Source organism: Sipha flava, unplaced genomic scaffold (genome assembly GCF_003268045.1).
Source record: "Sipha flava isolate LNK unplaced genomic scaffold, YSA_version1 130_pilon_pilon, whole genome shotgun sequence".
In the NCBI taxonomy this organism is placed as follows: domain Eukaryota; kingdom Metazoa; phylum Arthropoda; class Insecta; order Hemiptera; family Aphididae; genus Sipha; species Sipha flava.
This window is the reverse complement of record NW_020271756.1, coordinates 2,067,194-2,083,614: the sequence shown is the minus strand read 5'-3', so window position 1 is coordinate 2,083,614 and position 16,421 is coordinate 2,067,194. Positions and strand designations below refer to the sequence as shown.

General features: G+C 31.0%; 2 protein-coding genes across 2 annotated transcripts in view; both read left to right on the top strand.

The window, feature by feature from the left end:
• Window positions 1-7,607, top strand: part of LOC112694571 (mediator of DNA damage checkpoint protein 1) — a 44,482-nt gene extending 36,875 nt beyond the window's left edge. Inside the window, exons 10-11 of the mRNA XM_025570087.1 lie at window positions 2,347-2,559; window positions 5,383-7,607. Coding sequence (XP_025425872.1) covers window positions 2,347-2,559; window positions 5,383-5,508 — 339 coding nt within the window. The 3' untranslated portion in view covers window positions 5,509-7,607. The remainder of the gene's footprint in view (window positions 1-2,346; window positions 2,560-5,382) is intronic.
• A 4,048-nt stretch (window positions 7,608-11,655) lies between these two features.
• Window positions 11,656-13,400, top strand: LOC112694550. Its single transcript, XM_025570057.1, has 3 exons — window positions 11,656-11,727; window positions 11,788-11,912; window positions 12,919-13,400. The coding sequence occupies exons 1-3, from the start codon at window positions 11,717-11,719 to the stop codon at window positions 13,341-13,343; spliced, it is 561 nt and encodes a 186-aa protein (XP_025425842.1). The 5' UTR covers window positions 11,656-11,716; the 3' UTR covers window positions 13,344-13,400.
• The last annotated feature ends 3,021 nt before the right edge of the window (window positions 13,401-16,421 follow it).

Here is a 16,421-nt window from a genome sequence, read left to right as displayed (position 1 = left end):
CGACTTGTTATAACCGTGCAGTCCGACAAAGAACACTAAAAAACGAATATTTTGAAAAAATACAAATGTAAAAAGAGCGAGACACAATGATGGGTAGATGATATCGTTGTATTGGTATTTTAAATTTAAATTTTGCTCCAAAACTGAAAATCCATTCTGAGTGGAAGAGGTTCAGCTTATACTTCTGAAGATGGTTCATACCGTAGAAAAACTAAATTTCTTAATAAGTTGAGTTGAACTTTTAATGTTCTGACTTTTGCATCAAAAATAAAGGCATCAACGTTTTAGGAAATAAAAATTTCAAATGTCTATAAACAGCACCTTCTTCTTTAAAATACTATAGTAAATACTTTTACTATACTATAATACGCAAACTCCTTTAAATTATTTCGGAATTATAAAGTGTCTTTAACTAAATAACTTATATCAATTAATTCAAATATCTGATTTTGTCAACATTTTATTTTGTAACGATTATGCGAATTTTCAATATTTTTAAACTATTATTTATTAATTTTTTTTTTTTTTTTGCTTATTCTTATTTATCTGTATCTATTTGTCAAGACATAAGTGTAAAAATTAAACATTTTATATATTTATGAATACAAAAATGTAACAAACGTTCGTGATTTTTAATGTTTTGTCAAAATGTAATATTCAAACGCTCATAATTTTTTTTTCTTCTAAATTTGACTCAATTTGTTTCTCTTTAATCAGTATACTTCGTATTAAATTTTCAAAAATTTGTCAAACAAAAATTATTTTATTGACATTTTTAAATAAAATCCAAGAAATAATTAAAATTAATATTTTCAAAAAATAGCTCTGAAAAAAATACTATGAAAATAATGCTATCCATAGCAAACGGTTATATAGGTATTCAGTGTAAATTGCATATTTCTATACGATTTTTGATACGATTACTATTATTTTTTGAATTAAGAAGAAAACATAAATTAAATTTTGTCCAAGGTACCTAAGCTGCTAATTTTTCCGTATTTCCCTAATTTTCGTCAATTTTTCGCAATAAAACCGTTGATAAATTCATTAAGTAATCCTCTCCACACTGCCAAATACGAGTAAACAACATTTTCTATGAAAAATTTCTAATAATTCTGATGATCGGAGTAATTCTTCAGGTCGAAATCATGCACACAGGGACATAAAAAAAATTCAGATATCATTGTAAAACCGATCCATTCCTCGTTTCACCGAAAATCTAAAACCATCAGTGTTTGTTGTTGGTATTTACTTTTACTAGAAAAATAAATACCCGCACACTATCTGGTTTTATTAAGTTTTATGATTGGTGTTTTATAAACTAATAAAGTAATTCAATTCCAGATTATACAGTTATACAGCGACGTCATTGTTACAGTATAGAAGTTGTACGTACTGGCTAAGCAACTGTGTAATGCTCGGATTGCAAAATGTGCTTATATAGTAACGCATCTACGAGTTTATTGAAATGTATTGGCACAGTTAACGGCATTCTCGTTCACTGTATAAGTCGATGATTCCCCACAAAAATAAAAACAAATAGGTAATCGCTAAATCGGCTGCTGCTGATTCTTCGCTTGTTTCAAGTCCGTCGACTTGTACCTATAACGTTTGAAACAATTTGACTCAACCCATTTTAGTTGCATTTGTAATCAAAAAAACCATCTAGGTGGTTTACCGAACTGATTGCTAACGATTCGTGTTCTTTGAACCTTGCAATAAATATATTTATTTGAGAAAATTAAGCGTGAAATGGTAAAATATTATTTTCGAATCGGTATTGCCTATAATATTACCATTCGGTCCGAGTTGGATTGCAGATATATTTATCAGACACATTCGAATGCACAGTAATTGCTACGTAAAATTACACCTATTACTATTTAATTGTTTCATAATAATATGATTGCTCTGAAGAAATTTCACGTTTTCAAATAATAATATGTAGATAGTATAGATTACAACTATCTATCATAAAAAATTAATATCAACGAATCAACAGTTATTTTTAATATTTCTTACGTATTATTATTAAAGAAATAAAAAAAGAAACACGTATTTCATCAACAAGTTCTACAACATTGCCGTTTTCCCCGTTCCACTCCCCATAAAAGTTCCACCAGCCCCACTCACCTTGACCGCGAGCCTTTCACAGAACAGAGCGCTATGCACCTAAAACTGTTTAAGAACATTGTTCTGATCGGATTCAACGGTAAAAAAAATAATAGAAGTGTAAAAGTAATCGATGAACGCGAAATGTGTGCATTATTTTCTCTGACGGGCGGCCCGAAAGAACTTTGGTAACTTTCAGCGATTGTTGTACTGATCTAGTCGTTCGGATTTCAGCCCGAGCCGGGAAACGGCACGATGCGGTCAAACATGTTCGGGTACGCGGGCGCGCCGATGCCGTTGCCCAGGCTCCGGCCGCCGGGCACAAGCACGATTTCGCACGCTTTCCGCACGCCCGAATCGAGCACCAGCGAGGAAGAGGACCGGACCGACCTGCTGGGCCGGAGTTTCCAGACTTCGTCCAGACCGAAGAGCAGATCGTCACTAGCGGTAAGTGCGACGAACACGTGTGACGTTATTATTGCTTTACACACGAAATGAGTAGTAAGTTCGATTAGCGATCAAAGATATAGTACGCGACATAGTATACTCGTATATCCATTGAATACGTTATCAAAATTAAAATTAACCGGTACGCAGGATAATTATAAACCTCGAATGTGGCCCGCAAGCTGGGCACGCCTGATAAACATTATTGCCGTTGACCCGTCTGCGTGTCGGCGAACTCGGCATGCCGAAGTAACCATCATCAACTGTTGAAATCGTCCGACAATCATTAATGCGCATCGAGGAATCCACTCGCGATGAGTCGTACGTTTTCGTTCGGGTCTTGATTTATTTTACACGATTTTCCTTGGCAAGTTTACACGAGCAGAGCGGTGTTTTTGCTTTCAATCGTAAAAAATCCGTTCAAATGACCAATTTTACGACGACCAACAAATTTGTTTATTATTTTCCGATTATTTTTTAAAGATAATTAAAGATATTCGTTGTGCCGAGTTCACGGACACATCACATCATGGTTTACGAACAGCTCATCAATCGCGTAATGGTATCATCGATATATGCACACATTGGATATAGAGTTACAACATTTCATATTATTTTCCGTTAACACTCCTACCACAGCTGTAACAAGTTAACTTAAAAACGTCGAAATAATACTTGACGTAATATTTCAGTTCATTACGAACGCTTCTTAGAATATTACATTATACCGAGCGGGTAACTGACGGATTGTTAACTGATTATATACAGTAATCCTCGTTATCCGCGAAGGTTACGTTCCAGCAAACCTGCGCGGATAGTAAATCTGCGGATAACGAAACCACAAATCAATGTAAAAAGGGAGGTTAGATTTAATTTTTTTTAATTCCTACAACTAATTTATTTATTATCTATCGTATTATTTCTTAATTTTTACGTATATCTCGGATACTAGGTTCATTCATTTTGTACATTCTAGCAAGTGACGCTACTGTATCACCCACTTTTTAATTTGTCCAAAATTTCAATTTTTTGAACGAATAATAAAACATTTCTTCTCCTTTTTATTGACATTTTACATTGAGAAGCCATTTAAAAATATTCTCACCTCTAAATTTATTAAACACTGCTGTACACACGTGTCACGCACAAATATCATCTTACAACTGAGAAATTGACGATTATTAATAGTGCAGGTGTAGGTAAACTTTTGTGTTTTATCTGGAATAAGTATAAGTATATATTATGTATATGTGTTATACCTAAGGTGATATAACAACAATTATCTACAATTATTGTCAAAAATAAATTTCTACAGTGTTCGTGTAATAACGGTAAAACGTTATCGCAATCGCATTAAAAATATGTTATCGTGGACCCAACCACGGATAAAAAAACGCGGATAATGAGGGGTTACTGTAATCTTAATTTAATCAAGTCAATTACTTACATCGTTGTAAATTCCATGCAAATATACATTTTCCATATTTCAATTGTTAGTATTTATCAAGGAGGGAATTTAGATGTTGTACAACGACTCTCGTACTGTCAATATAAATAAATCCAGAATATCATAATCAGCGTTGTTAGTATGTGCAGCTTTGTTTTAAATTTTTCGTCGCAGTTTTCCTTTTGTTTTTTCATTGTTCTAATAAAAAAATAAAATATTTTTAATACGTTTACACGTGATGATTTCCTACATAGTGTACTTTCTTACTTACACAAATACCTATACGAATCATGATATTAAAACAGACATTACTTGAGTTGAAGAATTTCCAACGTAACATTAAACAAGGCAATTTGCTACCATTGAAACAAGAGTAAATATAATTTAATACTTTGTAGTGATAAAATGATACTGTTTACAGAAAGTCTTCTACGAGCAATTGTCCATGACTAATTCGAAAACCAACAATAATAAATTATAAGCGACAAATACTAGACAAATTGTAAGACAATGCGACACTTGTTTTCATTCTAAATTGTTAAAATCCAATAACAATTACGGAGCGTTCCAGTTCGGACCGTAGTCGTTTTCGTACACCAACAAAATATAATAAAAAAAGTCGAAAATATAAATAACATTTGTCGAACAAGATCAAATTAGACGTTTTAATTATTCATTTGGAAAAAAAAATCAAACATCATTTTTTATGTGAAATCAACGAACTCTTTCATAAATAAAAGGTTTGCAATGTTGACCGATTTTTTTTGTTGGATTTTAATTGACGAAACAACCGATTCGTCATCGGTGGTATGACGACCGCTTTTATTATTATATCTATTGTACTGTTATTAATATTGTACGGTCAAGGTGCGACATCATTACATCGCGTGCAATTGTCGTGGGCAACATATTAACACAAAAACACATTTTTTTTTTCTTTCTCGATCCTGTTCTTCTTGTTTACTTAACAATATTACTGATTGCATTTTGACGGTGCGGAAGTTGTTATATAAATATACACATCAAAGACCATAGACGATAGTACGCTCCCGTGTTAGTGGTCTTGTATTCGCGTATTATTATTATTATTATTATTATTATTGTGTACGGCGTATTGTGAATCGCGTTGAACCGTGATAAAAAAAAAAAAAAAAAAAAAACCAAAACGCGGAAACATATTCGGTGTACCGATCGACATACAGATGTAACGTAAAACGCAATATACATAATATCCATATCGATAAAGACGATCAACTCACGAGTCTCGTGTCTAACCCTTTCCCATTAGAGTTCAACGAATCTGCCGGTTCGACGCTTATTTTTTGTTTATCGTATAGTTAATATAATTTTTTTTTTTTTTTTTCTCTCACCCATAGAATCAAAGCGGAATTTACTACGACGTGGATTACGAACAACAGCAGCAGGGCGAAATGACGTTCTCGCCCGGTTGCATTCCGCTGAGCACGTACACGATAGGCAGCCGCTCAAACTACTACAGATGATCGTGCGCGCAGTGACGGTGTGGCCCGAGAGTATCGCGACGGCGGTAGTAATAATATTAATATAACAATAATGTAATACACACGTTAATATGTAAGCAAGACAGACTGAGGACAAAACGTTTATGATTTATAATGATAATGATATATTTATAAAACACTAGTGTATAATATTTTTGTACGCTGTATCGTCGTATGCCATTGTAAACGGAATTAAAAAAATTCGAATTCATATTGTATCGCACTTATTAAAGATGTACGCACGTGCAAATTACTTTATTGTGCGGCAACACCTACTAAATAACGAACACCACGCGGGGCCACGTTCCTTTGTACACGCATTGTAAAAATTAAAAAGACCCGTACGATCGTTTTATAGATCATATAATACGAAATAACGTCAACGTGTGTACGAAACGTTTTCGATTCGTCGGACTCTGTACACATATAATATACTACGATACGATTTCGGCGTGACGTCACTGACTCTTTTCGTACACACTTGGTGATGTCACTCCGAGAATATTATAATGCATTGATTCTGAACGATAAAAACAATAAAAATAATAACTATGTTCTATTACTCCACGAGGGGACATTACGTAAATGTTTATTGTATTATGATGTGCGTTTTTTTTTTTTTACATTAGTCAATAAAATTGTATTTTTTATGTTTTTTTTTTCTGTACGTTTAAATATACATAATGTACACGAATACTCAAAAAAGTGTCAGAAAGATCTACTTACAACCACGCTCCACGCGCGCGTGTTATAATATTACCTCTACTAGGGACTAACTATGATACACTACGGTTCCGAAAAAACCGATTCTGCCGGTTTTTCTTCGTAAATCGCCGCTGGTTTCAAAAAAAAATAAATAAATAAAATAAAAATTAATAATTGTAATACACGCGTGTAGGTAACGTTTATTACAAATATTATGATACATTGCAATAACATTTGTAGTCTTAAACACTTAAGTCGAGTGCCATGAATGCAGTTTGCACACACATTCAACAATGATTTATTAAAATATTAAGTTCGCGAATTCAATATATTTTTTCTTACAATATATAATATGTATAAAAAATACACATAGTACTAAATATATTAAGCTGCGCGACCATAGGCAGAAATCGTGTGAGATATAAGACGGAGGGGTCTAAGGAATTGATATTAAACTGAACGTAGGGCCATTTCTCGCTCGACCCCAAGGTTACCGTAACTTTGTAACAAGATATTTTAACTCATAATTCCTTCATCTTATTCCGTATTTATTTTTTTCCTGCAATATAAGTACAATGATATAATCATGATAAATTAAAGTATTAATAAATATTGATTAATATCGTGATAACGGTGATTTCCCATGATTTTTTTGATTTTATTTTTTTTTAATTGAACTAGAATAATTAAAAAACCTTTTATTATATTGTACTATCTTATTTCTGTATTATTTACTATATTGTATAGGTTTAGTGTTCTGTAAATTTGTTTCAATCTAAGTACAATATTGTTTCAAAGGTTTTGCTCGGCTTCAACAATTTGTTTTCGATCTGCGCCTATGTATAGGACTAATAGGTATATCCAGTGGCGTCGTACCTTTTTTTATATCACTGGGGTAAACCCTACTTATGGGTACCCACCTACTCACCCAAAAATCATAAATAGCAAGTATTGTATACCTGTGAGCAACGAGTATTTACTACACATCTAGTAATTACATAACATTATAGAATATTTTACCGTACAATAATATATCTAGCACTCATTAAGTCTAACCACCTACCCACCACCTAAAAAATTTCTGGGGTATTTACCCCACTTGCCATACGTTTTAGGCGCCACTGGGTATATCTGTATGTATTATACACCTCCGATATCATACATATTATTTTGTCAAAGTGATAATATTTCGATGAGATTTACGAGCGTGTACAGTATATTTAGTGCAGTAGATCTTTCTGGTACTTAATATATAATAAACAAATATGTATTTTTTTATCCTCAATTATATGATATCACAGTAGTATTATAATATGATGTTATAGTGTTAAGTTTGATCCATTGTACATTTCTAAATTATAAAACTATTTAAGATATTACGTAGTAATCATGTTTTCAACAGTCCTAATCGCTTACTCTACATTCGATTGGATTATCACGATTGTGTAATCACTGGACGAGTGCGTGACGCGTGTGTATGCATACACACCTAATCTAACCGTACTTACGCGGTCGATTTACATTCTTTTGACCGACGTCCGACATTATTATACACACATCTGCCGCCGGTTCCAACGCGTAATCCTCGAGCCTCGATGGGACTATTTATATTAATCCAAACGTATAACTATGTTCTTCCTCGACGTAGATGTACAATTTATCAAATTATAACCTGTTTTTTTTCTTTCTCGAGCGTAATCTCGCACCGGTGCCATCGCCCGAAGATATGAAAAACAATAAAAAAAAAAACCGAGAACGTTAACCTCTCGACGTAGCTACACTTACGTGTGCATTTACGGTAACAGATTTATCATGTGTATCCAAATTCAAGATTACCACCTTAGTTCAATTTAATGTATATTTTTTATATGATTTATAAAAATAAATAAAAACACTTGGGAAATACGTAATAACTGTACCGTTAAGCCGTTTTTATATACTCGCATAAATTAATTTCAAAAATTTACAAGGATTAAAATATTTCTAACTTGAAATATTGTATAACTACAAATTCAAGCACCTAACCATAGGGGTGTTCAAACTTTAGTGACCAAAGGGTCACAACTAACAACAAATAACAAAGTTTTGATCATGAAACTTTTTTTTTAGACATGAAAAAATATAGAAACCATAGGAGTACTTTTTAATTGAGATCAAAAATAATAACCATTGGGGTGACAAAACAATAAAAATACATTTAAAACTAAAATAAAAACACATACATAATACTAATGTACTCTACTGGTACTGAGTAGGTACAAACCGTAGACTTTTTTTTTATCCTAACGTGATTTTGTTGGATGCATAGTCCGCCGGGGAGACCAGTGACCACCCAGCCCCTCCCGTAAACGTGCCTAATAAATTTTAAACGTTCCATAATCTCTGCACTATAAACTAATATTTACTACGAGCATAAATACCTATGTATAATAATAGCTTAAATACCGCCGCTTTGCCCGAAACAGTCATTGCCAGGCTAACGATTCCAATAACCACTGAACCACTTTAATTTAGAGTTTTTTGCTTATGTTGAGTTTAATGTACTTCGCACTTTTTGTCACATACATTTTGAACTTATATATATGACGTTGGAATAAGGGTGATGTTAAGTTTATGAAAAATAAAATAAGTCATGGACATACCACATAATTCCACGAAATCGTAGAATGTACGCGACGTTAAATTTACGCAGATATTAAAACGGCGTCGGTTGCGCGAAATTAATGGTTACATCGAAAAATAAATTGCCAAGGAATCAATCGACATCCAAAACGAATTTAACGGCTCATACGTCTTCACGAGCACGAAAAATATATGTGGCTGAACTAAAATTATAATTATTTCAACCAAAAATACTAGTTACTCTTAATACAAGGTATGGCACCAATGGTAGGATGATTCGTTGTAATACCCAAAATGATATAGGTAAATAGTTTAGTTGGTCAAACAAACCGCAAATACAAAAAAATAAATGACACAAACTGTATCACTATTCAAAACTGTGGTCACACAACAGTAATATTGGACTGACACTAAAACCTATCTAACTGAGATAACAAAATATGTATTCAAACTAGTGATGGGAAAAATTCGAATTTATCGAAGTTTGAAAATCCTGATTAATAAAATTCGAAATCCAAAATGCAGATTCGGAGAAAAATTCATAATTCGGATTTTGAAATATTGAATTAGTATTCTTTTAGGTATTAAGAAGGTATTGAAAACTCAAATATTTTAATATTTTTCATACATTTAAGAACCATTGGTAATTAACATAATTTCGAAAAGACTAAATGTATCTCCATAAAATGAAAACTGTCCGGAAACGTAAAAACAGATTTTAGTGATCAATATTAAATTTAGATAAAAATTGAAAAAAGGTTGAATTATTTAATTTCCTTATAAAAAACTAAGTATGATATTGCGGTCGAGCAGGTTATTATTATTATTTAAACACATTTATCACATAAAATTAGTTTTGAAAATGTGTGGAGAAATGGCCTTTTCGAAATGATCAATTCAATTGTGATTTGAAGTAAAATAAAAATAAAATAATTTGACAATAAGGTTTTATTTTTCTAAGCTTAATTATTTAGATTAAATAAGTAACAAATTTTGTATTTTCAGACGTTTTAAATTAATACAATTGTATATAAATGTCAAATGTCTTTAATTTGTAATAAATGTGAGGTTTTTATTGTGATTTTTTTATGAAAAAATACAATTGTGACCCATCTACTTTTCAGTGACATCGAAAAAGTTCACTTTCTGTCTTAATATTTCCTAATCATACCGTTCTAACTTTTCGATATAGAATCAATTAGTGCATTAGACTGAACCACTTTTTGTGTATCGAAAAAACATTTAATTTAATATTTTTTCTAAATGCAATCTTCCAGTGATCGTGCTGTAACAAAAGTAATTAATTACGCATTGTAAATTTTAAAAAAAATATTTTTTTGAAGATGTTTCTAAGAAAATTTTAAACATATTTTTATAAATCAATCGTTGGAAACCATGAATCATATTCAACTTACGTAAAAAAGAAATGGTAGAATACCCAGAGGCCGCCCTAGACGTAAATGGGTGGACACTGTAAAATCAGATCTAGCAAAGATTGCACCAGAAATATAACTAGCAGGAAGTGAAAATAGAGAGAAGTGGCAAGAAATAATGGAAGCAGAAAAGGCCCTTGATGGGCTATAAAAGCTAAAAAAAAAAAAAGTAATTTTATAAAAGAAGATTGAAGATTATCATCAATTTAGATTGACTGCATTTAAAAATTATCAATCGTCAATCAATTATCAGTCTTGACTGTCAGTCTCATTGACATTCACATCATTCAAGACTGTCCGTGTATGGGAAACTTTTTTTGTTTTCGTGTATCAGTTCGTTTCTTAATTGTATTAAACGTTTGGTTAATCATAATATTATTGTCGATAGTTATCAATTTACGCCAATAACATCGATCGTTTCAACTATTAAAAATTGTAGGTAAATTAAATCATGTTTTTTCAAAATTTAGGGTTGAAAACAATTACAAGACATTAAAAACATACTGCGTAGTGTTTCATCAAATAATGATTTGCATAAATTGTATTTAAACAAAACAGCTTGTGAGAAATATGTACCAATCACTTCAGTGAATGTTGAGTCTTTGTTTTCAATGTATAAAAACATATTGTCTGATAATAGTCAGTTTCACAACTGAAAATTTATCTATATACTTGATAGTTAATTTATTTTTCACAATTTAATATAATTTTTTCTATTAACTTCATACCTAATTTAAGTTAATTATGGTTCATGTTTTTTTTTTCATTTTATAAAAATAAATAATTTTTTTTTTAATTTTTTCAAACAGTTTTATTCTTTTTTTGTTATTTATTGTACTTTAAAATTCAATCACTAGTAATTACTAATTACTTATCGAGACCTTATCAATTCTCATTTTATATTAAATTGAATATCATTTCGAAACGAACATAAACATAATTTTTCAGAAGCAGATTTCCAATTTACTCGTATTGTATTTAAAGGTGTATCAAGTGATCTATATCTCAGATCGATTCGATACTAACCGTTCGATGGTTATACTTATTGATAATTATTATTGGCAATCTTAATTCCCGACATAATCTCATTCGAAGCGAGGAAAATCTACCAATTAATATCATTACTATTTCCTTGTAGCATGTTAACGTACCACATTAACATTTTCAAAGTTACAAAACGTTTTACCAAAGAATTGAAACCCATCTTATCGACTTTTTTCAAAAGTAATTTATTTTAAACACTAATAACGTATATGGCATAAATGTTATGATAACAGTTATTATAGCCGATTTCCGTTAATAGGCAACATTTTTTATAATATTAGTAAATGGTATAAACATGTTCAGTGTTGTTTGTGATTTTATACGAACTGCAAGTCAAAGCATTTTTTTCTTTATCATTACAATTTTTTGCATTCCAACGATTGAAAATGAAAGAAAAGTAAATATAATTATTATCATTTGCATACTATATACAATATAACTTTACAAATGTCTTTAGCTGTAAACATGATTTTGAGCGTAATGTCTTGAACGCGAAGACGACGGGACGAAATATGTGGTGTCGTCAATGCTTCTTTTGTAGAACCAAACGTTCATTTGCGGAAAAAATGACGCAATGTAAAAGTAAGTTGTTAGTTTATGAATAATGTTGTTGGTATTGATTATTAAAATATAACTGTAATCAGACCAAATAAATTAGTGGCTTAGGAGTAACATAGAATTGAAATTTAATTAGTACCAAATAAACGATTAAAAAAAAAAAATTGTTAAATTGTGGTTCTGAATCTTTTATTGAATTTTTCGTCTTAATTTATATACATCTGAAAATAATAACTATGATAAATGACAAAAATGTATTAAAGAAAATAAATCCTATTGACAAAATATGCTTTAATCATAATTTAAATAATAATAATAAAAATATATTATTCTAATACAATTATTTATAAAGAAAAAAAATACATTTTATACATAAACATACATTAAGTATATTTTATTTATACATTTTCGGTAAAACAAACAAACACTTGTACCTAAGTTAGTCGTGCCAATTTTAAAATCAAATATTTAATTCAGAGCAATATATTGTGTTATTTAGTAATTTAAAAAGAAACATTAAATTTAATATTGTTGATAAATTATGTAACGAAAATTTGGGGGCAAAAACCACACCAATCATGATGGTTCCGAATGGAGTTGTCTAAATGCATTACAGTGCAATCATATAAATCATAAGAAACTGGTTTATATCGTTGGATAAACAATATTATCAGCGGTTAGTGCATTATATAAAATATATTTGGGAATAATAATCTTTTAAGATTGATTAAACATTGATAATATTTAGATTTAAACATTCATAAGAATAGTTATCTAATCATGCCTTATGACGGTTTATGACTGGTTTCTGCATAGAATTATTATACAGGTGCTTTTAGACTAATCCCAACGAAAACAGTAAAGCAACGAAACGCAAAACGTATATAGTTTCCAACGCTCTTCGCGTCCAAGTTTCAACAATCGAAGAATATATTATAAGGCTCTAGATTCGATAAAAAGTGTTTCGTTTTTTTTTTTTATATTATTATTATTTTCGCTAACGAATGTATTCCGCGTGTTGTTTACGTAGACTGTCGCGTGTTGGTGCACGATCGGTGCCTAGCACCGAAAGTGATCGGGTCCGCCGTGAGCGGCCTCCACGGCATCCTCAAGTCGACCACGGGCGATCGGGAGAGCGGTCCAAAGGGCAGCCCGCGCGTATGGCATTTGGACGACCTCGACGTGCACGGTTACGGTTACCATCTGCACCGCGACCTCGAGGATTTCCTGGTGCCTTGCCGCGCACCCTTGGAACTCGACGATACCGTTGAGCCCGTGGTCGCCGAGTTTTTTAGAATGTTCGCAGGGCGCAAGGACTCGTCGGGTAAAACGACCGCGGTGTCTACCGAGGAACCCAACTCTGCGGACGTGCGAAACGGCAACGGCGGCAGGTCACGGCGGAGAAGACGACGACGGAACGGACGGAGAGATGCTAATGCGATTACAAAAAACTAATCGATTTCATATACATATAAATATGTTATACTAATAAACTATTGTTGTTTCTGTTAATGTGTAATATTAAAACTAATGGGTTTTTTTTTTTTTTAACGGTAACAAGTAGATAATGAGTACTGCTCCACATTTAGTAAACAACTTGTGAGCGCCAAATTTATCCACCCCAGGATAATCCGTGGGGAGCAAAGCCTCCCACAAGCCCCCGACATCGCAGGGCCTACAATTAATTCGCACAAGATATAGACATAACCTGTAGGCGGTAAACAAAACCCAAATCCCTAATGGTATTCCAGCAATAAACTTGACCATCAATAACAGTATCGCATGCATAGGTAACATAAACAAAAATACCTAAAACTCTTACTGCATACATACACGTGTAACATAATATATATATATATAGTATGTTACATATTATGTAGCATACTCCCACATAGAATAAACATAACGGTTTCGGTTCTGTCCACCACAATTGTCTGAATACAAAATAACTTCTTTTACACCTTGATCCTTGATAATTTTCAAAAACTTAAGTAGACAAGTTGAAATTTCATTGGACCCTCTATTACCCTCTAATTAATGTCACACAAAACAGTATCAATGTTTCTTTTCTATATCAAAGATGGTAAAATTTTAAGTTACAAATTTACGTTTATAATAAAAACTGCTAACATTAACGATAAATTGATATTGAACATTGAGGTGTGTAATAAATATTCCATGTCATCCGCATACGACATACTTAACTCACAATAGTGTCACTTTCAAAAAAAAGACAAATTGTAGAAAATCCAACTGGAATCAGAATCTAAAATATATTAACATGGTATATAAGAGTAAGAGTAATCTGCAGGTTATTTTAAGTTATGGTAGGAGAGCTGTAGCCCCCTCCCAAATTTTTTACCCTAGTAGCGCCTAAGCCTCCCAAAAAGAGAAATACATTCCAAAGAAAAAAGAATTATCTTAAATTATTTATATCTCTGGCGGTAAAATGTATTATAGAATGATGTAACTCAAGTTACTTCTTTTTTTCGTGGGATTTCACTAATTTCCATATATTTTTGAAACTTATTTTATGGTGTTCAAATCATAATACAGGTACTGCCGTTTTCGTAAGAGATAGCACGAACAAATGTCTATTACAAAATAGCAGTATCTCGATTTTGCATTTTTCGAGTTGCCTTATTCGTTGTGTATGTCAATATGATTCATCACCGAAACGAGTGAGAGGTTGTGTCAAATAAATTATTTCGTTTTTATTATTATAATAAAATTGTTTTTTTTTTTAACCGTATATGTACACATAATTATTCATATTATTAAATACAGTTTGTTTTATGTTTAAAACAATTTCAAATATAATTTTAATTAGATCGTTTTTTTTTCATTGTAAATATTTAAAATAATTAAACTTATACCTACGCAATAAAATTTTAAACTAATTAAATTATTCCCTGCAGTTTTGGATCGATTATACCACGTGGTTGGTGATAAAATCGAGGTTTAAAAGATATTTAATAGTTTTATACTACTTAGTACATGGCTACGGTCTATGGTGTTCATTATAATAACTTCGTATGAATAATATTGAGTCCGTAATTAGATAATTAATGACCATACAGATCTGTAATAGGCATGTCCGAATTAATTTTTGATTTATAAGTGGTTGTTGAAATAATACATTTTAATATTAAAAAACTTAAGTTTTTTCTTTTTTTTTTTTTTGATTAATTTTTAAATTAATAATATATTATTATCATCAACAAATAATTTTGCAAAACAAAGAAATTATTTTAGAACGCCACAATTTTTATTATTTTTGTTCTTAAGTTATTTACAATGTTTATTGGTCAAGTTCAAAAATGTTTCATGGGCCATATTATATCTTTATAATAGACACAGTCGTTATCTCCAATACAAGATGAGATAATTAATTGGTACTATCTAATTTAAATGAACATAGTTTCCGATGGAATTGTTATTACATTTTGCGAATCGATAAAACCCCTTATTACTGCGGTCAATGGCGGTCAGACAGGGATAGATCCTCCCACATAACCTTTTTTTCAATATTTATATTTCATGCATATTATACCTAATATATTATATAGATATTCATTAATTTTCTAATTTTTTTTTTCTAAAAACATAAATAATCATCTATGATAAATTTTTACAGTAGACCTTATGTCTCACAGCTATATTATTTAGTATATTTTTATACATTGTGTTACTATGTATGTTATAATAATTATAATTATCTACTATCTAGACTCGTTTCTATGAATTAAGACTATTATTATTTATATTTATTATTTAGTTGTCTATACAAAATATACGGGAACTAGCTGAATTACCCGGCTTCGCTCGAGTGTAGTTTTTGCTTTTTCTAAATTAAATTCTTAATTGTTTTAATTTACTTAATATGATCAAGTGCTAAATAGTAGTAGGAGCTGAATTACGAATAAAAATAATAATAATAGTAATAATAATATTTAGAAATGATTCTAATGATTCTATAGTTAGAAAATATTAGTTATTAGTTAGTTTATAATTATAATTATAATTTGTATAGTTTAGCTTTATTTATGAATATTTACAAATTATTCTATACTGACTTACTCATTTCTGAAATGAGTCAAGTCAAAAATTCTTGGTATACAACATTCACTTAGTATTTAGTCTTATTTTGTAGTGTATAAACGTATAAATGGTCAGGTATTTCAACCAGGAACTGGAACCATTTGAATTTATAGGTATCGGTTCCGATACTAGTTCTCGGAAAATAAAATAACTGTTCCGGTTCGGTTCCGGTTGTATGATGAAAATTAATAAAGGTACTGGTTCCAGATAATTTCGGTACCGGTTCCTGTTATCAGTAAAATATAATATTATTTCTTATAAATAAAAAAAAAAATAGTAAATATACTATAATATACCATTGTCAACTTGTTAGTGTAGTATAGTAGTAAACGAAAAATTATTTTAATATCTATTGCTGAAAATCAACAACGTTGCCCCCTACTGATATAAAATCTGTTATAACTGGTAAAACTAAATCGTTATGTATCAGAA